Source organism: Schistosoma haematobium, chromosome 4 (genome assembly GCF_000699445.3).
Source record: "Schistosoma haematobium chromosome 4, whole genome shotgun sequence".
NCBI lineage: Eukaryota > Metazoa > Platyhelminthes > Trematoda > Strigeidida > Schistosomatidae > Schistosoma > Schistosoma haematobium.
This window is the reverse complement of record NC_067199.1, coordinates 6036567-6057662: the sequence shown is the minus strand read 5'-3', so window position 1 is coordinate 6057662 and position 21096 is coordinate 6036567. Positions and strand designations below refer to the sequence as shown.

The 21096-nt window shown below is 32.0% G+C and overlaps 1 protein-coding gene across 1 annotated transcript in view; it reads right to left on the bottom strand.

Annotated features, from left to right (window-relative positions):
• Positions 1 to 3184: 3184 nt before the first annotated feature.
• ORC2_1 (Origin recognition complex subunit 2) overlaps positions 3185 to 21096 on the bottom strand; it is an 87661-nt gene continuing 69749 nt past the window's right edge. Inside the window, exons 5-7 of the mRNA XM_051208165.1 lie at positions 16495 to 19253; positions 10310 to 11189; positions 3185 to 3477 (exon numbers count right to left, since the gene is read on the bottom strand). Coding sequence (XP_051066044.1) covers positions 18346 to 19253 — 908 coding nt within the window. The 3' untranslated portion in view covers positions 3185 to 3477; positions 10310 to 11189; positions 16495 to 18345. The remainder of the gene's footprint in view (positions 3478 to 10309; positions 11190 to 16494; positions 19254 to 21096) is intronic.

Below are 21096 nucleotides of genomic sequence, written 5' to 3'. Positions count from 1 at the left end.
TGCTCATCCTCGATCCTGTCTCGAGAGATTCGAACCCAGCACTTATCAGTCTCGCGCAAGAATACTTAATCTCTAGACCACTGAGCCAGCCGGTATCCAACGGTGTTAATGTCTAACTTCAATTAATCCACGAAATTCAGTGACGCATCCACCACTGTCTTCAGTGAGTTACTGTCTCACAACAAACCCGGCTGAATTCCACTGGTTACTGCTTTGCACTAGAATTCCAGTAAATACCTCTTGAAGCCAATCACTAGTGAGGATATGTTGATTTACATCAGAAGGGTTTTTTGTGGATATTATATTAATGTCAATAGTTGATGGATGCGCACTGCTGACGAGTCCCAAAATAGAACGAAACAGCCATTCAGTGCTTCCACGTTTTCCATGATGGTCTAACTTCAATTGACTCATGATCTCAACTATTGTAATTCTATTATTCATTAAAACTTTCACTTTCGATAATAATGTACATTTTTAGTGGAGTAGTATAACTTTTTGTTTTAGTTGGATGGTGATTGGTTATTATCTATTTACAAATAATTTGGATTTCTGTTTGAAGACATGATTTTTTATTGTTGTTGACTGGTTAAACATTTAAAAGACTCTCTTCAAACTAATTATGGGTAATGATTACTCCTTTTAGTGATGATAGACTGTTTATGTTTGTATTTTCTAGTGAGTCCTAACCAAAAAATATAAGTCCATAGTAAGAAATATATTTAATCATCCTAGAGGTGTTTAATATGAAAAAAAAACTAACAGAAATAATATAATCAGAATGGGTTTTGTGGAGATTTTAGAAATTTCACTGGTTCAAATCATGAGTCAATTGAAGCTAGACCACCATGGAAAACCTGGAAGTACTGGACGGCCGTTTCGCCCTAGTATGGATATATAATGATATAGATACATAACATCATACATATATAACAAAAAATAGCAAACTTAACAATTAAAATCAAAAGGGATTTTGTGAATCTCATAGTAATTTCAATATTTGAGATCATGAGTCAATTGAAGCTAGATCACCATAATAATAATAATAATAATATTAGTGAAATAATGATGATATTATTTAAGGCCAAGTTAACGATAACGATAAGACATACTTCTGTTGTACTCATAATTCTGGTTTGAACTCATGGATGGTAAGAGCTTCAGTTATTTCTAGGAGTTGGATACGAATAAATCTAGGTAGATTTGAACGAATCATATAAACAACCTTAAAATCAAACTGTGGATCCGTAGAATGATTATAATCGATTAGGTGTTCAAGTATAGAACATCTAACTGCTTTTCTTTCACCCTTGTAGAACCAAACTGAGATTTGTTCCCATCTTCAGGTTGAAAGTGAGCTCTAGCTACGACCAATATACCTTACTTCACAAGACCAAGTGAACTGATAGATGCACATGGTGGCGACCAGACGCAGAAGCTTATCTTTTACGGATAAGTTTCTACTAGTGAAGGTTATTCTCAGTTTAACCGCATTAAATGTTCTTTTAATCACTATCGTTAGACGATTATTGATTATATCTAATGTTCGATCACCTTTAAATGTTAGACTCATATAAAGATTTTTCTTTGGGACGGAACAATTAAAAAAAAAACTTAACATCAATTTCAACAAAAGAAACATACTACTTATTAATTAATGAATTAATTAACTAACACATATTATATCCTGTTTAGTCAAACGTGATTTAATCAGTTTTGTTTTGTTAGGTATTTTCTCTTTTCTTTTTTCTTTTCTTTTTTAAAATTTGTAGACAGAAATTAACAGCTCACAAATTTCTTTTCTTAAAAAACAACCATTATACATCACTATGTTGTATACAATAATAATAATAATAATAATAATAATAATAATAATAATAATAATAATAGTGATAATAATAATAATAATAGTAATAAGTTTAATATGAGATAAAATTCAGGAAGAAAGAATAGGTGTTATGGTTTTGTTATAATAGAATGAAAGATAAGAAAAAAAGGTAAGGCGGAAAATAAAATTCAAAATGCTGCTGGATCTGTGTATTGTATGAGATGAATGTACATGGATATTTATTTTGTTGTTGTTGTTGTGTATTTGCTTTTGTATGTTTATTTATACATATCCGTTTATCAATTTATCATACCATAGTAATAAATGCATAAAATAATCTATATAATCACTATGTATGTATGTGTATGTGTATAACATTGAAATGTGTGTATGCAAAGTTGTACACATGTAAATGTATGGATTGAAATAGAGTTATAATGCTAAACAGTAAGTATGTAATATGAATTCATTAACACATACATACATACATGCATACACACACATACATACATACATACATAGGCACATGTAAACTCATAAATGTATACTCAAAAATAAAACCGTGTTAAGATGAAACATGATTGATTTTCATCAAAATTAATTACATGTGTTTTCTCTCACTTTTGTCGTTCAATTCTAACTCTTTCTAATAATGATGTAATGAGGAATAGAAAACAAGTTTTGGTTAAAAAATAATATAATATCTTGTTTTTATTGATGTTCGAGTGAGAGAGAGAGAGAGAGAGAGAGAGAAAGAAGAAAATCATAAACATGCATACCTATGGAAATAGAAATTTTGATGTATTGTGTATATTGAGTAAAAGTGATTATAAATAGTTGATTTCATGAGTAGATTAAAGCTAGACTACTATGAATAGTCAGAAAGCACTAGATAGCTGGAGTTTTAGTGAGAAGCTGTGACTAATACAATTCAACTGTGTCTGTTGTAGAGGCAGTTACTTATTGAAGACAATGGTGGATGATTGCACAATATCATGAATTGGTTGAAGTTAAACATTAACACCGTTAGATGTTGGCTCAATGGTCTAGAGGTTAAGCATTCGCCCGCGAGACCGAAGGTCCTGAGTTTGAAAGTCGCGTAAGAGATCGTGGATGAGCAGTGCTGGAGAGTTCCATAACAGAAGAAAACGGTTATCCAGTGCTTTCAGGTTTTCCATGGTGGTCTAGCTTTAATTGACTCATGAATTTAATTATTAAAAATTACCACAATATACACAAAAACTCCATTCTGATAAAAATGATTAGTTCCATACCTAAATTAATTATATATTATGTAAGATATTCGGTGTCGTTATTTCCGGGATTTACATAGAGTTTTCCTGTCACTTGATTTTAGAGTTTGACACCAGCTCGGAAATCACTGTAATTCAGAAGGGATTGTATAATTGTTTTATTTCAATGAATTTCAATGAATTCCTATAGAAATGTTCAGCGACGATTTCACCAAATAGAGAACTCAGGACATCCTTTTGGTAGTGACAGCATAATCTTTAAACCACTGAGTTCGCAATAAATAGTTCTTATTTTCGTCTACAATCAATCATTAGTATAACTGGACACTGATCCAGTACTATCACTGGTAAAGTGCATGACTCCTTTTATGATCGAACTCCTCAAGTGATGTTAATCTGTAACGAAAAAAAACTTTAAATCTCAACAGTAGTTCTTCTCTTCGTAATTTGGAATATTATGTTAACATTGTCTAATGAATGTCATATCCAGGTAATTTCAAACTGAAGTACTGCATAATTTGGAATTTGTGAATTTTAAAATCCAACCAATTCCTTGGTATATTTGACTGTAGAGTTTTGTTACCATGATTCTTACACACTACCAAATGCCACTAGGTGGTAAAATCGATGATATCTCAAAGTACTTCATTCCAACAGAATGCCGTAGGCTTTAATTTTGGACTGATTTCGTGTGAAATGCTGATAATTTGGCATAACTTTACTATGGGGATGAACCAATAGCTACATTAAAAATGAGCTTGTGGTTTCGAAACATTGTTCCCAATCGATTAGGACGAACTCTACTCACATCAAGAGTTCTCCTCTAAAGAGACTATGAAACTTGTGCAAGTATATTGATTTCTGAAAGTATATTCGTTTGTCCAAGCTTATTCCCATTTCTCTTATTCTAATTTAAGAAAAAAAAAAGTTTCTTTCTAAATTTTTTTCTGTCACAACATCCTTAATTTTCATATAATTCGCTCGATTGTTTGATCCACTTGATGAAAAATCTACATCGATTACTAACAGTCACTTTAATACTTCACAATATAGAGTTATTGACAAAAAATCTTTTTTCTGTTGTTTTTTTTTTTGTTAACAGGAAGTATAAAACATATTGTGTTAGCCAAGTGTTTTCTTAGAAAAAGATTGCGCTCTTATATAAATTATAATCGGAAATATCAATAAAATAATCCTACTTATTTCGTGTTAATAAAATGTGAAAAGAGAAGATTGTTATAACTTGTGAATCTGTGTGCCCTGTTTATTGTATAACGCAACTATACCGCCAATCAGAGAACAGCGAATTACCGATCGGATCAAGGACGCGTAAAACACGCGCGAGCAGCCTAGTGTCCTGATTGGTCCTGCTTTCCACCTAGCCCAGCCAGTTAAGTCCAGATCACCAATCTCAGTCTCTGCAATATGAATCATTTATTCCAAACATATTCGGTTTATATATCAACCAGACAGACCACAACGTACCATAAAATATGAAACGTCATTTGTACAAAAATTAGCCAAATGTGACTGTGAATGAGGGGGATAGTAATTAATAGACAGGGTATAATTCAAGGATGGGAAATCATATAATAATAATTCGTAGGTCAAAATAAAGCTCATAATAAGAGGGATACGGATATGAATAGTTTAGTTACATAAAAATTATACGATAAAAATATACATATAGTATTAGTCCATAAATGGATCCCAAAAATTACCATTCATTATTCTTATCGGGATATATCAAAGATTTTGATGGCAAGAATATGATTTATGAACGAACCAATCAGGTATAAGATAATAGGTCTCGGATTTTAGCGCGAAATTTACTCATCTATTTGGATAAATAGAGTTTTGGCATTATAGTTGATATCAATTCGTGATGAAAACTCTAAATGCAATTCCTAACATTGACCATTAAACTGTAAATCATAATTTTAATTCCTCATACGGGTTTATAACCCTCATTTGGTCCTGGTTATTAGGCGGATACTCTCAAGGTCAGTCTAGGTTTGCTCAAAGATTGTCCATAAATTATAGTCTCACCATTGTGAAGAATTCTTTTTTTTCGCATGCTGCCGGAGGTGACAGAGATATACTCCTGTATATTTCAATCATGAAATTAATATACATTAAAGTCAAGGTTGAAACTGTTGAAGAGAATGATCATATGAGACAATTGATTTTTAGTAGCACTCTGATGAATTGGAATAAATCACTAGCAAAATTAATTATTATTTAATTTGTAGATTGTATTCGTCAGAGATTTTTCTCCAATTGGGATATAATTGAAAGCTAGGGAGCGTTGAACAACTATTTTATCTTAGTTTAAGGCTTCCTGACAGTGTGCACCTAATCAATTCACTAGTGACTTATTTCAAAATGTTCTTGAAGTCCTAGTGGGAGATCTTCATTGATCAGGTTAAAACATAATGCGAAGGAAAATGTTGTTATCAGTAGGATTAAGTGATTATCATGATATATCGCGAATTGATTAATTTAGGAATTATACTATTGGACATCCACCCAGTGGTTTGTTTTCTATGATATAGTAACCTTAATCAAAGTTGATATCAGCTTACACAGCAATAGATTTCATATTAGTAATCATAAGTAAAATTCTCTATTAAGTGAACAAGCACTTTTCATTTGTGAAAAAGTGGAATAGGTTCCAAAGTAATCACTTTACTAAAACATTAGATGTTGTGCAACAGTGGTAGATACTAGATTGTTTCAATGGAATTACTAGAGATAGAAGTCTATTCATAACAAAAAAACTAATTGGGTTGTTTATACTGAAATTAAACAAAGTAGACCTAAAAAAGTACAAAATTCACGAGTAAATATTGAATGAACTGAGCATTAGGAATTGAGATGGTGGAGAAGGTTTGTAGTTCAGGTACATAATTTTGATAGAGTTTCATTTACTTAGCTAAATTGTTTAGTCGTGGAGGTAACACTGTTGTCCTGAACAACATTATCAACACAAATTTCAAGGAGAAGTAGTGTTCGAGTTTTTCCACATATGACTCACAACCTGTCATGTCCACATCGATCTTGTTTCATTATTGTTTACCTGTAACCTGTCATTGTCTACTTCTCTATTTTGATTATATCTCCATTTGATCTGATCATCGGTCCTACACTTGTCCATGAGTTTTCAGAATGGTTGATAAATTGCACCAACTTCTACGTGTTTGTTGATTGCTGATTGACCTGAATACCGAGCATCTAAAACATTCTCTGATGTTATTGGTATACACTTTATTCAATATTTTAACATTTTTCCAGTCGAATGTGTGTCCATGGTTATCTACATAGAGTGATATGAGCGAAGGTGTGTCATGGAGTTTGACCACTAATTGATGTTCTTGTAGGCGAAGATGAGAGGGAGAATTTTGATAGCGTTTTTTTCTCTTCGCTTGATAGTTCATTCTTCTAAAAGACATCATCAGCACAAACTTTAGGTAGAAGTCTACTTTGTCCGATATAGTGTTTTTCGCCGTTGGAACAAGTTATTTTTGTAAATGATATTCGGTTTTTCTTCTTTCGTCATTTTGTCCTTTGGTTTGCATGGGATTGATTGAAGTGATTTTGCTGGTTTGTGAAGCACACCTATTCAAAACAGCTTCAATAATCTTGTAGTAATTTCAGATGTCTTTTATATATGGTAGAATGGTCCGTTTGAGGGTTCCCATACTTGGTTTCATCTCTGAAGATGAGTTGAGTTGATATTTTTTTTGATGAATTTGATTGGGTATCCGTTCTTATGAAGTATTGTCATAAGATATTTTTCCTCATTTTTCTGCGTTGCAAGTGTGCTGCATCGTGTTCTTAACCTCTTGAATAAAATTTGTATGCAGTTAATTTTGTGCTACCGTAAATGAGTCGGCTTCCAATATGCTTGAGTTTCCTGTTTTTCTGTGTTGGTTCTGGTGATCAATACATCTAAGAATAATAGCTTTTGGTTCGACTCTTTTTGCATTGTGAATTTTATACCATCGAAGATGTTGTTGATCAGATTATAGGTGTTTTCAAATTCGTCTTTTTTGATGACGAATTTAGTGCTGATGATGTTATTCAGTAAAACAATGAAATCTCTACGACCAAACTATCCAGCTCAGAGAATAAAACCCCACCAAAAGCATTCAAACTTTCGTTGTTTATTTATTTGTACAAACACATAGTTCAACAATAAACATAATCTATATTCATTAATGGACAATACTATAAGGCTGTTCGACAACAAAGATATAATAAACAATAATGGTAAATTTAAGTATTCAGCACTTGTATATGAGTCTATTGAAGGAACAGTAATATTAACAATAATAATCAATCGGTTTAAAATAGTTATTTCAGGTGTATTGAATTTGTTTTCCATTTCATGTTCTAATATATTATTCATTATTAAAAGCTTATATTTAGTCAGTGAAAGTTATCAGATATTCTCTTCGAAATCAACGATTCTCGCTAATGAACTAAACCACTATATGTAACAAAGATTCTAACAGTCTTAGATATAACCTTAATAAATGTTGAGGATGATTTTAATTGATTAATTCTTATCCAGTCGTATATGCTTGAGATCATTTTATAGTGTGGCCGGTTAGTCTAACTCCAATTTAGATGAATAGATGAAGATGCTATGAACATAAATCTTCTATTTAACTCGGTATACTACCTAGTCTAACCCCATTTATGTGACTGCGGTGATAAGAAAGTAAATACAAGTGGCGTTGAATGAATTTATTTCAAGTACTCGTTTATCTAGACAGAAATTCAAAGTAAGAATCGGGAAAGCGAAGCAAAGTGGAGAAGATAAGTGAGTTAACTCGATTCGATTAAACATGACTCGATATTTATGGTCAGACAAAAAACAAGCTACAGATATGCGATGAATAGGATAAGCAATACACACACATACACTAAAATGAAAACAGCCAAATTTAATAAGCGAATTATTGATAGGGTAAAAATGTGACTTAAAAAAATGAATAAACTGGTCTGTTCGGAAGCTAGAATAACCCATATAGGCTTGATATAGTATTAGACATTGCAATAGCGTTGGTACTCAATGATTTCGTTCAGTATAGACAATTGTCCTGGTGAATAATGACTACAATTATCAGGATACTATCAGGATACACACTCGATCATTTTAATTCCCGTTTATCACAAATATTGCTTCTTTATGGAGTTGAATGGATTACATCACTCTTAGAAACCAATAAATATATTATGAGTCAAATGAAGCTAGACCACCATGGAAAATCTAGAACCACCGGACGGCCGGTGAGTCTTGTTATGGGACACCTCAGCAGTGCATACCCACGATTCCACATCGGGAGATTCGAACTCAAGACTGACCAGTCTGATGCAAGAAGACCTAACGTCTAGATTACTGGACCGGCTGGCATTCGACGGTGTTGATGTCTAACTTCAATTAATCCACGAGATTCAGTGACACATCCACAATTGTTTTCAGTGAGTTACTATCTCACAACAGACCCGGTTGAATTCCACTGGTTACTGTTTCTCACTAGAACTGCAGTAAGTACCTGTTGAATCCATTCACTAGTGAGCATATGTTGGTTAATATCAGAAAGAGTTTTTTATGGATATCATGGTAATTTCAGTAGTTCAGATCATGATTCAATTGAAGATAGACTTTCATGGAAAACCGATAGGTCCTGGTGTCGAATCTCGCAACGCGGGATCGTGGATGCGCACTGCTGAGAAGTTCCACACTCGAACGAAACGGCCGTCCTGTACTTCCAGGTTTTCTGTAGTGATCTTACTTCAATTGACTCATGATCTCAACCATTAAAATTACTAGAATATCCACAAAACTCCTTCTGATACCAGTAAATATGTATATATTAAAGTATATTCTAATCAATCATCTATTATACATTAAATAGACTATAAAATAACACTTTCATTGAATGGTTTCTGTCAGGTGTTTATACATTAATGTTAGAATTAATAGACTACTAATAGAAAATGTGATGTCATTTATTTCTTCAATTTTAATCTTATTTCTTTCTGTTCAATACTAATTGTTGTTTTTAAATCTTCAATTCTATCATTATGATTGTTGACATTAACTAAACTCATTATACTGAAATGAAGAATGGATCATTAAATGAAAGGTGTCATTTCCAATTATCTATCTCAGTAATTATCCTTTAAATGAATATATAAGATACAAATGTATATATATTTAGAGAATAAGAAAGAGAGATATGTTTGTTTAAAGCAATATACTGACAATATACTGATATATATCATCATCTTCATTGAAATAGATCTAATCTAATAGTATATAATCTATATACAATTACCTTTATAAGTTAATGATTATTTTGTGTATTCACCATTTCAACTTTTAGATACATAGAAATCTAAATGATGGGTTATTCATTTTGAGTCAAATTAAAGTTACTAGAATGGATTGGAAAATTTGCTTGTAAAATTCAATTGTTAAAGTCTTAAATAATTGAATACACACTATTTCAATATATATTATCTTGTATACTTGTCTTCATTCATTCATTCATTCATTCATTTATTTATTCAGTTTTTGGGTATCCAACTCAATATTTCCTACATAACAGGGAATAAAAACCTGGACAAATGTTTACCTTCTGAAATTACCTGTAGAATATAAAGACAATTTGTAGTCAGTTAAAATTCAGGTGATATAACTGATCAATATTGTTGCATAAAACAGTAACGGTTTAAGGTTAGAAGTTAAGGTTAACAATTTAAGATCAGAAGACAGGATGGGGACTTAATAGTTATGGTTAAAACAAGACTTGAAGAATGTATTGTAACCATATGGCTGAATATTGATATGATTGGTTCTTTAGTATCGAATATAGAAAAATTTAAAGTCATCTTTATAAATTCATAAATCATGGTACTTATTCTTTAGGTTCCCTGTGTTTATCAATTTCAAACGTTTTCATAGGTTCTAGTTAGCTTCTAATGAGTTACAAGTCATCCGTCACCGCCTTTTGAGTATTGTGTGAATCCGAATTACGGTTACCTTAAATATTATTGGTTCATTAACAAAGTATAACTTAACATAATGTTTTGTATAGGTTGTATTAAACATATTTGAAATGTGGAGACGGCGTTTGTGTCAAAATAAAATGTTTAACGTACAAACGCTTGTTTGAAAAACAACAGTTAAACTTGCTTCTATTTACCAACACACCGTGTTCTTTGGTGTTCCTCTTCTCCGTTTCCCTTCAGGATTCCAAGTTAGGGCTTGCCTCGTGATGCAGTTTGATGATTTCCTCAATGTATGTTCTATCCATTTCAGACGTCTTTTCCTAATCTCTTACTTAGTTGCAAGCTGGTTTGTCCTCTTTCACAGAATGATGTTGCTCATGGTATTCGGCCAACGGACATTGAGTACCTTGTATAGACAATTGTTCATAAATATTTGTACTTTTTGATGATGGTTGTCGTGGTACTCCAAGTTTCAGCTACGCACAGTAGAACTGTTTTGACGTTCGCATTGAAGATTCTCGATTTCATATTGGTAGACAGTTGTTTTGAGTCCCGTATGTTCTTCAACTGTAGCAATGCTATCCTTGCCTTACCAATCCTCACCTTTACGTCTGCTTCCGATCCTCCTTATTCATTGATGACGCTTCGCAGGTAAGTGAAAGATTCCAACTCTTCCAGAGTTTCTCCATCAAGTGTGATTGGGTTGATGTTTTCCGTATTGTATTTGAGGATCTTGCTTTTTCCTTTCTGTATGTTGATGCCCACTAGTGTGGAGGCCGTTGCTACACTAGTTGTCTTCATCTGCATTTGTTCGTGTGTATGGAACAGAAGGGCTAGTTCATCTGTGAAGTCCGCGTTTTCTAACTGATTCTGAGCTGTTCATTGTATTCTGTGATTTCCCTCTGATGTGTAGGTTTTCATAACCCATGCAACCATCAGAAAAAAGAGGAAGGGGTAGAATAGACAGCCTTGTCTAAATCCGGTCCTTACTTGGAATGCATTTGTCAGCTGTCCTCTATGCATGACTGCACTGTAGTCCGTCGTATGAGTTCGGAATAATGTTGACAATCTTCTCAGGAACTCTATAATGTTGAAGATAATAAATTTAAGGTAATACTTAATCTGAAATGAATTGATTTGTAGTATATCTTAAAGGGGAAATTTTCACCAACAAATCCTTGGTAATAATTATTGATTAAGTTTGTAAATAACAAATATTAATCGATTATGTTTGAATCAATTTAATGATTAGAAACGGAACGTTTAGTTAATAAAACCAGATTTCTATATCAAATTAAATTAAAATAATATGGAAATAAATTTGATCATGAGCTAACATTAAAATCCAAAGATCATTGGTTAGAAGTTTTGTCCTATTTCATTCCTTTACATCTCTGAGCATTAACACAAAAGATGATCCAAAGTCTATTGCAGTAATGATACATTTTCACAAACTTGATTAACAGAATATATTATAATGGCATAAGAAAAGTTCTTTTCACACCAAAGGCTATATGTACTTCTGGTTGTACATAGAAGTTAATAATTGAAATAAATCCCTAAATTTTTTTGATTGAGACCATGAACCGATTAATGTTAGACCACCATTGGAAACCTGGAAGCACTGGACGGCCGTTTCGTTCTATTGTGGTACTCCTGAGCAGTGCGCATCCACGATCCCGCATGTAACCCATAGTCAGTGTTAGATTAATTGTGAATTCAATGATCTTTAAATAACATGAAATATTAACAATCCATATTTTATGCAAACCTTAACTATAATTTTTTTCATTTCATATCATGTAAACACTTGTTTGTTTGTCTTTATTTTATCGAGTAGAAAACTGTTTTCGTTAGACAACTGTCCTGTCTTTTAAATTTGTTTTTCTCAAGACTATGTAAGCTACTCAATTGATTATCGTTTTGATGGTCATGAACTCAATATATATTTTAATAAAATCAGCTTTACGATTTTATGAAATATTCTTGCCATTACGTTACTGATATGAAGTAAATGCATGAGGTTCGCTCACTTTGCTATGGAACTCAGAATTTTTAATCTTCCTTGCAAACGCTTAATATCTAGACTACTAGACCAGTATCCAACAGTACTAATGTTTAGCATCAATTCACTGTAGAGAAATCCTATACCAGGATGAAATATCTATCCAGTACTTCCAGTTTTTTAATGGTGGTCTAACTAAGAGCAGTTCGTGATTTAAACTTCAAAGCATATTTATTTCAACACGATATTTTTTTTCAATGAAAATTCTTAGATTGAATTCTCTGGAATTTAGTATAACCTGAACCAAAGTAAACAATATTCATTTGACTAGTTTTAATAGGAAAGGAGGAAATAGATTGTTATTGTACATTTACAAAATTGAATGAGACTTAAATCTGAGTGTCTATCAATTTTGAATGTTAACTGTTAGGTTCAGTGATTCAACCCGTAAAATTCATTTGTTTCATAAACATGAAGTATTATTTGTGTTTCTAATTAACTATAAGAAAAATTCTAAACAAATATGGCTAGCAGTGGAATCCAGGACGCGCGTCTCGTCCTATCCAGGACTCGTCAGCTGGATGTACCTGTATCTCATAGTTGATGTTCACTCTGGGACTCGGAACCAGTACCATTTACTTCAAACACTATCGTGTTATACACTTAGCTACTGAGTCCTGATAGCCACTTGGTTGTGCAATGGGGTGAATTTTAAATTCACTAGGTATTGTTTACTCGAATCTTCTATTGTTATTTAGGATTGAAATTTATTAGTCACTTATTGGCATATGTATATTGTGCGCATTGCTTCGATATTGCCTTGATTCACAAGCATGATAAGCAAACGTATATAGTGGCTGGGTTTGAGTCCCAGAATGAACATCAACACTGGGAGGTAAGTACATCCAGCTAACTAGTCCGAAATAGGACGAAACGCGCGTCCTCGATTCCACTTCCATCCACTATCCATGAAGTCAGTGACAATTGGAATGAGCCATGTTGGTAGGTGTGGACTACCTGGTTGGGATTCGTGAGTCGATAGCAACCGATAGTTAGAGACCTTTAATGACATGGCTCAAAATAGTTTTCATTGGCTCAGGTGCATCCACTCTTTGTGTTCTCCCAAATTCTAATCTCCTGAATTCTCCTTACTTCTTTTTTTTCTATTTCCAAATTTATTTCAGTGGATTATTCCCCTTGAATAATATATTCAAACCCCAATGTTTCCGAATATTGCTTATACTTTTACTACCTCTACCACTACGGGATTTGAATCGACAATTGTATCTCTGTGCTAATGTGGTATCGCAACTCGAACTGATTTACGTACATACGAAGTTCAACATTGTTGCTGACTGACTGACTTATGAAGCTTGTGATTTCAGGCAATATCAAGGCTATACTCACAGTATTTACATATGCTAATAAGAGACTGATCAATTACAGTTCTAAATATCAATGTGAAGATTCAAGTAAAACAATATCAAGTGAATTTGTAATAAACATGATTTTTCACTAATAAATGTTAATGTTTTTAGAAGTAAAACACTCCAGATTAAGTTACTCTTAATGAAGTTATGTGTAATATTTGATCATTTTCTATTAAATGTCATTGAAATTATAAATTACATTGTTTTTGTTGCCTTAACTTTGTAACAGAAACTGTATCCATGTACTTTATAAACAGAGAAATACCCTGATTTTTTTTTGTTCTTTAAACGTTTTCATCTTACATAAAGACCACACAAATGACATCGGTATTAAGAATACCAGTAATGATATAAACTGTACCATTTTCATTTAATTTTTTGTTTTTTTCTTAAAGTTGGTTATTTGTTGGGATTATGAAATATATGTGTGTACTTTGTAAAGTGTATTCGATAATCATGGCTGAAAATTGAGACATTTTGATGTGAACAGTGAAATAAAGAAGCTAATAACAACACAACGGAAGCTATTTTTAGGGAAGTTATTTCACTGAATTATTAGCTTTCTTAAATATTAGAATTTAGTTTTGTTCCTAGTTTATCCCACAAACTATAAGCTTTCGTTTGATGTATGATTTAATACTATATCCTTTTCTGTTCCAAAGTTATTGTAATTTAAACGTAACCTTTTGGTACTCTATATGAATATTCGTCAAGATTAGAACGAACAGTTTGATACAAATTAGGCACCGAGTATAGAGAAGTCATTATATGTGCAGAATTATATTCTGAAATAATCTGAACGATTGAAATTTAAAAATAATTCCAACGTTTCGTCCAGCAAACTTGTCTGGACTTCTTCAGGGTAAGAATGAAAATCAAAATCATCAAAGAAATATATAGCGATTTTAATAGCTTAGATCATGAGTTAATTGAAACTAGACCACCATGGAAAATCTTGAACTGGCGTCTCGTTTTAGTATGAGAGTCTACAGCAGTGCGCATTCAAGATCCTGCCTCGCGAGATTCGAACACAGGACCTATCAGGACCTATATAGAGTTTAACAATCAAATCTACGCCGAACTGATCCGATCATATTTGGATGCTGACTTGAATAAATAGGATAACATGAGTTAGTTAAATGAGAATCATGTGGTAAGTTCACGATGTGAAAATAAATGACTGAACGAATTGTGTGTGTTTGTGTATGTTTGTGTAAGATTGAGTTATTCGGTGTTATATTTGGTATTATTATATTTTTATATAAAGGAAAAATAAACGTACAAGTTGAAGGTTGAAGAAAATTGTTTCTGAATCATCGATGTACATAGTAAGTAAGAATCATCAAATACATAATTGGTATTGGGTAAAAATAACTCACATTAATTTCCCTTAATATAACGATGCATGTGAAATAATCGGGTTGAATAAAGCAAGGGTCTAATTACCTGTCAACGAATATTTGTCAAGTAGTTTCTAGTTGAATACCATCCTAATGGTTCAGGCTGTTTTTATTCGTTTGTTTGATGATTTTGATTTTGATTATTACTCTGAAGTAGTTCAGACAAATTTGTTGGACGAAACGTTGGAATTATTTTATGTTTAGATCGCTGACATTATTTCAAATATAACTTTCACATATAATGACTTTGGTACTCTATTTTTCTACCCTAATGCCCAGTTTGGTCATAACTGTGTTTTTACAACTGCTTGTACGTTGTGATTACGTTATGTCATCTATTTATTGATGTGTTTATTCTGAATCGGAATTGGGGATCAGAAGCCGGAATAAATCGAGTAATGTTCCATTTGACTGGTCTTTTTTCTCTTGTCAACCAATCAAGTGATAGAATAGTTTACATTTCTTTAACGAAGGTAGTTAGTGTCAATTCGGACTCACATACTCTAGTCTCAAGGTTAAGTCAGTTAGTCTATCGTGTCGAGGCTTTAATGTAGATCGAGATAACTTCTCTCCTGTATTTTATTAGGTAGACTGACCAAGGAAGTAACAACTTGTAACCTCCTAAGATGAATTTGTATTACACATATGTATTTCTTAACTGATAATCTTTTTTAATAAACTGTGTCAACAGACTACGATTTTCTAAAGTTCATGGAAAAATGTATTAGGTTGATATAAAAATGTCAATTTCTTGTAATGTTCAAACAAAAAGCATAATAAATTCACTTGCTATTGTTTACTTGAATCTTCTCATTGTTATTTAGGACTAAAATTGATTAGTCTCTTATATATAAACTGTGCGTATTGCCTCAATATTACCTTAAGTTATAAGCATTATAGACAAAGATGGCTGGTGGTTAGCAGTGGAATCCAATACGCGCGTTTCATTCTATTTGGGACTTGTCATCTGAATATACCTAAATTCCAGAGTTGGTATTCACTCTGGGCCTCGAATAGTAATATTTATGATCGTTGTAAAAATAAACTTTCAAGAAAACGTCAGTATTAAGTTAACATGAATATCAATAGTGAATAGTTAAAAACTAATTTATCTTAGATTAACTTAATGTTGTTTGCTTATATCTCTCCATTGGTATTTAGGATTACAAATGACCAGTCTCATATTGGCATATGTGCGATGATAATTTAAGCAAACAGTGCTGGGTTCGAGTCCCAGAGTGAACATCAACTCTGAGATGCATGTACACCTAGCTGACGAGTATCAAATGGACGGAACGTGCGTCCTGAATTCCACTGCTAACCACTATCCATCCTTGCTTATAATTTATTCTAAAATTTTCAATATTAAAAGTTTGACGTGTAAGAATTCTTTGTTCTACCAGTATACAAATATTTCTATTATACTGAAAGCATCAAATTTAAAGTGTAGATATATAGTTTCAACAAACTTATTTATTATACTCTACATAGTAGATTTAAACTAATTTGTATAATCCATAGTTTTAATTTCCACCATATTAATAGTACCTACCGATGTTGTTCGCAAGATACTCAACATTGATTGGCCAAATACCATCAGCAACATTCTTTTTTGAGTGAGAACAAACCAGCTTTCAGCTGAAGAGAAAATTAGAAAAAGACGATGGAAATGGATAGGACATACATTACGCAAATCACCAAACTGCATCACGAAGCAAGCACTAACTTGGAATCCTGAAGGGAAGTGGAAAACAGGAAGGCTAAAAAACACATTACGTCGCGAAATAGAATCAGATATGAAAAAGATGAATAATAACTGGAAAGAGTCGGGAAGGATTGCTTGGGACAGAGTTGTATGGCGAGTGCCGGTGGTCAGCTTATGCTCCTCCAAGAGAAGTAACGGGCATCAGTAAGTAAGTATGTTTCTGGCAAAACTTCTAGTGAACGCTAATTAGATAAGATGCTTTTCAGTGTTTTCAAAGACTTTCTTGGTTGTTTCTTATTTCAAGGAGTTTTCTGGATCTCACCAATAATAAAATTCACTGAATAATGTTTCATTGTATAAAACAATTTTGCTTAGTGATTCACTTATGTAACCAAGTAACCAATATATAAGACATGTAATTACTTTATTGAAATACAATCAATTTACATTTTATTTACAAATAAAAAAGGAAAAAGAAAACAACTTTACTCATATCTTATTAATAAACAATATATACAATATTCAGTAATGCTTCAGATCTTAATGACGACGTCATAATGTAACATAGTTAGTAACATTATATATGTTCAAGTGTTGATTAAACATAGCAATAATAATATTAATAACAATAGGATTAACGATGCAAGTTATAAATGCAATAAAGAAACTAATTAAGTAATATATATTTGTAATATTCCAAGTGAGTAAAAAAAAGAAATTTAAATTTTCCAATGTTTCGTAACTCAATGTAAGTCACTTCTTCAAAGAATAAATGACTAAATCAAAATGAATTCAAGTTTAAATAGTACAAACGAATCATTTTATATCAGAATTAAAAGCTTTCATAGATCATCTGGGATTTGTGTTGTCGTTGTTGTTGATTCGTTCACGATATTTTTTAAAATAAATATATGTATTTATGAATGAGTTCTTGTAAAAAATATTCAAGATGAGCATTGAAATGTCTGAATACATTACTAGAACAGTTCTGAAGGTTTTACAAAAAGAAAATGATTTCGGGATAATGTTGTCTTGTTAAAGAAATAAATGTTTGTGCTTTTTATAACTGTACAAATAATAAAAGTAAGAAAAACGTATGTATATATTACTTTACCTAGGCCTGTTACCCCCAAATGAAGCATAGACCAGCATTGTACGGTACTTCCCTATATTGGTAATTTCATCAATACAATACAATACAATAATAAATAACACTTTTGATTTCTATCCAGTAAATAATTACATAGTGGAATTATTGAAATGTCTACTTTTAAGATGGAATCTCTTTTATTATTTTTCTGTAGTCATTTTACTCAATATATATATATATATATATATATATAGTAACAACTGAGAAGTAACTTTAAAATTTTCCTTATCGGACATTGAATCGGTGAGGTGTGTAAATTCAAATCGATTTCATTTTAAAAAAAAGAAAAAAATAGAGGGAAGATGAGCTAAACGCAATAGGTGTATAAATTGGTGCGTGAGTGTTTGTGTGTGTGTGAGGGGGTAGGGTGGAGAAGTGAAATAAAGAGAAAAACGCCTCTTTTTTCTTCTCAAAAATTGCATTTCTAATTACATAATTTTATGTTTATATTTATCCATATATATATATATATATATATATATATATATATAAAGAAAGAGAGAATGATTAAATCTAAATGTAATCATTATAATTTTGTTACTATGACATTAAACAAAACTACCTTCAGCATTTAAAGATTTATTTACATTAGTATTTCCTTTATTATTATTATCATCATATAAGTTATGCATTTCATTCGTATCATTATTATTATTATTATTGTTAATGATTACTGATGAATCCTTTTTTGGTGAAATCAATGTAACCATTTTCGATTGACGTGTTGTTTTCATTTTTTTCTCCCCTTCCTTTAATTTATTGGGTGATTTATTCAATTCATTTGATATATTATGTGTACATTCAATTGTTGTTGGATAATTTGTTAATGAATGATTATTATTTAATAAATTACATTTATTCAATGTAGGCATTAGTTTATTATTATTATGATTACTGTTACCGAATATGCTATCATTATTATTAATAGACTTTTTATTGGATTTGATTGTTGACATGTAAAAATCATCCGATGGACATAAATTCTCACATGATGGTGTTTTGTGATTATCAGTTAATTGTGAATGTGTCAATGGTTGTAATTGAAAAAAATCTGGGAATATAGTATGAATGTTACCATTGTTATTGTTATTATTATTATTGTTGCTATTACCACCACCACCACCACCACCACCACTATTATTATTGGTTGTAGTAGTATGATTTTGTTTCCCACTATTACTATTATTATTAATATTGTTTGGTTTGGATGATTTCAATTGTGTTTTACAATTTAATTGATCATATGGATTTAGGAATGATTCAATCGGTTGATGTTGGTTAGATTTTATCCAACTACAAAATAATGGTGAAGTTTTATTCAATTGTCTATCATCATCACCACGATGAAATGATGTTAACGTTTGATATTCATTTCTAGATGATATTGGTATATTGTGCGCAGGATCATTTTCATGTATATCACCTTGCGCTAACTGGAAACGTACTAAACGACTATCTATAAGGTTATTTTAAAAAATATGTGCAATTTAAACATGGAATAAATATGATGGATATAATTCAAACTTCATATTTAAATTTAATTTTATATAATGAAATTAGGAATTAACAATCATAACTTTCATTGAGAATAAGGATTAGCCGTTCCATCCTACTGTAGACCTGCTTAGAAACGTACATCCATAACCCTTCATGTGGGAATCGAACTCAAGAGCTCCAGTCTCACACGCAAACCCAAACTATAGTTCGCGACCATATTCTACTGACTTTGGTTGTTAACTGTCTCATAATGAACACGGTCTTACTCCACTAGTGAGAAGTTCTATACTAGGATAAAATGGTTATTGCTTTCAAAATGTTCCATTCATAATCATATAAGGAAGGGATAAGAGTAATGTACTTCAAAGAAGTGATTTATGGCCAAAAGAGTTGAAACATGTATAAATAAGACACAATATATGAGTGAAATTTTGCCATGATTATGATGATAATTTTAGTAATGATCACACTGAACATGCAATTAAAAAAGTTTCATGAAAACAGTCAGGGCAAAGATATGTATACACATATAATGTTCATATAAAAGTTAATCTAACTATATTACAAACAGTTGATTTTTAATATAGACATTAGGATGACTTAAACACCGAGAGATTACTGGACATCAACGGTTTGAAAAAATTTGCTTCTTCGTGTTCAGAAACAAATGTTGGATTTAGAGTGTATCTTATTTGATCCGATTTTGTGAAGTAAGATTTTCGAATTAAGGAAATGATTGTCCATTTGACAATTGGTTTGAAATATTAGCTACAAGCTTTAGAATTAACGTAGTCGTCTAGAAGTCAATACAAAGTCTGGAACAAACCTGAAACATATCGAATTTGCTACTATTTTCTTTAATGGAAGTTAATCTTTCTCCGGTTTAAACATAAAATGTAGCCATATCTCTTATTAGGTTTTCATGTAAAGATGTTGAAATCAATACAAATGTTAATAATTGTGAAAATTATTGGAAAGGATTAGAAATGATAAAACAAATAAAAAAAGATGAATTATGGAAGATTGGAAGGATGGTTAAGTCGACGGAAGAATGAGGGACTGAAAATACCATTTTTATACGCAAAGGTTTGGCTTAAACTGGTGGACAGCAATAGCTTATGCTACACATAAGTTTTTCATTTACATTCCTATTGAGCCAACCCTTCTGACTATATGCATGATTTTGAAGAAGGCTTCTGGTGAAGCTCTAAGATTGAGCTTTTGAATGACTTCTGTGATCCTTCGGAGAGCCAGACAGGGTAATGTTTGGAGATTGATTTTGAAAGAGCTCGCTTTGTGCAACATATATAACCTGCTCCACATATGAAGAGCCTTAAATAGGATGAAACGCTTATTCTGAATCCTATTGCTAGCCATATCTCATCTATTCTTTGTAAATATATATTATTATGGCTACACGGAATGTACATACTCCTGGTAAAAATGACCAAATCTTGACCAAAATATTAGCAGCTGGATAGTCCGAAGCATTTGCAACTTGGATTAATTAGGTTTCTCACTATTCCTGGAAAGTTTAGTGATTCTCATGTGGCCCTCAAATGGCCTGGTGTGGCCGAGGATTGGGAAAACCTGCTTTCCATCTCGAAATGCTCTAGTATGGCCTCGCGCCTACAGTAACTGCCAGGGAAGTCATACTCACAGCCTTCGCGAAATTGACTGAAGGAAAAGTGAATGTCTGGCGATTTGACTGGGTTGATGGACACAGAAAATCCATCTAGGGGAGTCGGAAAATTCTGATTCCAAATCAATGGTGTACATGGGTTCCAGGATTGTGAGATAAC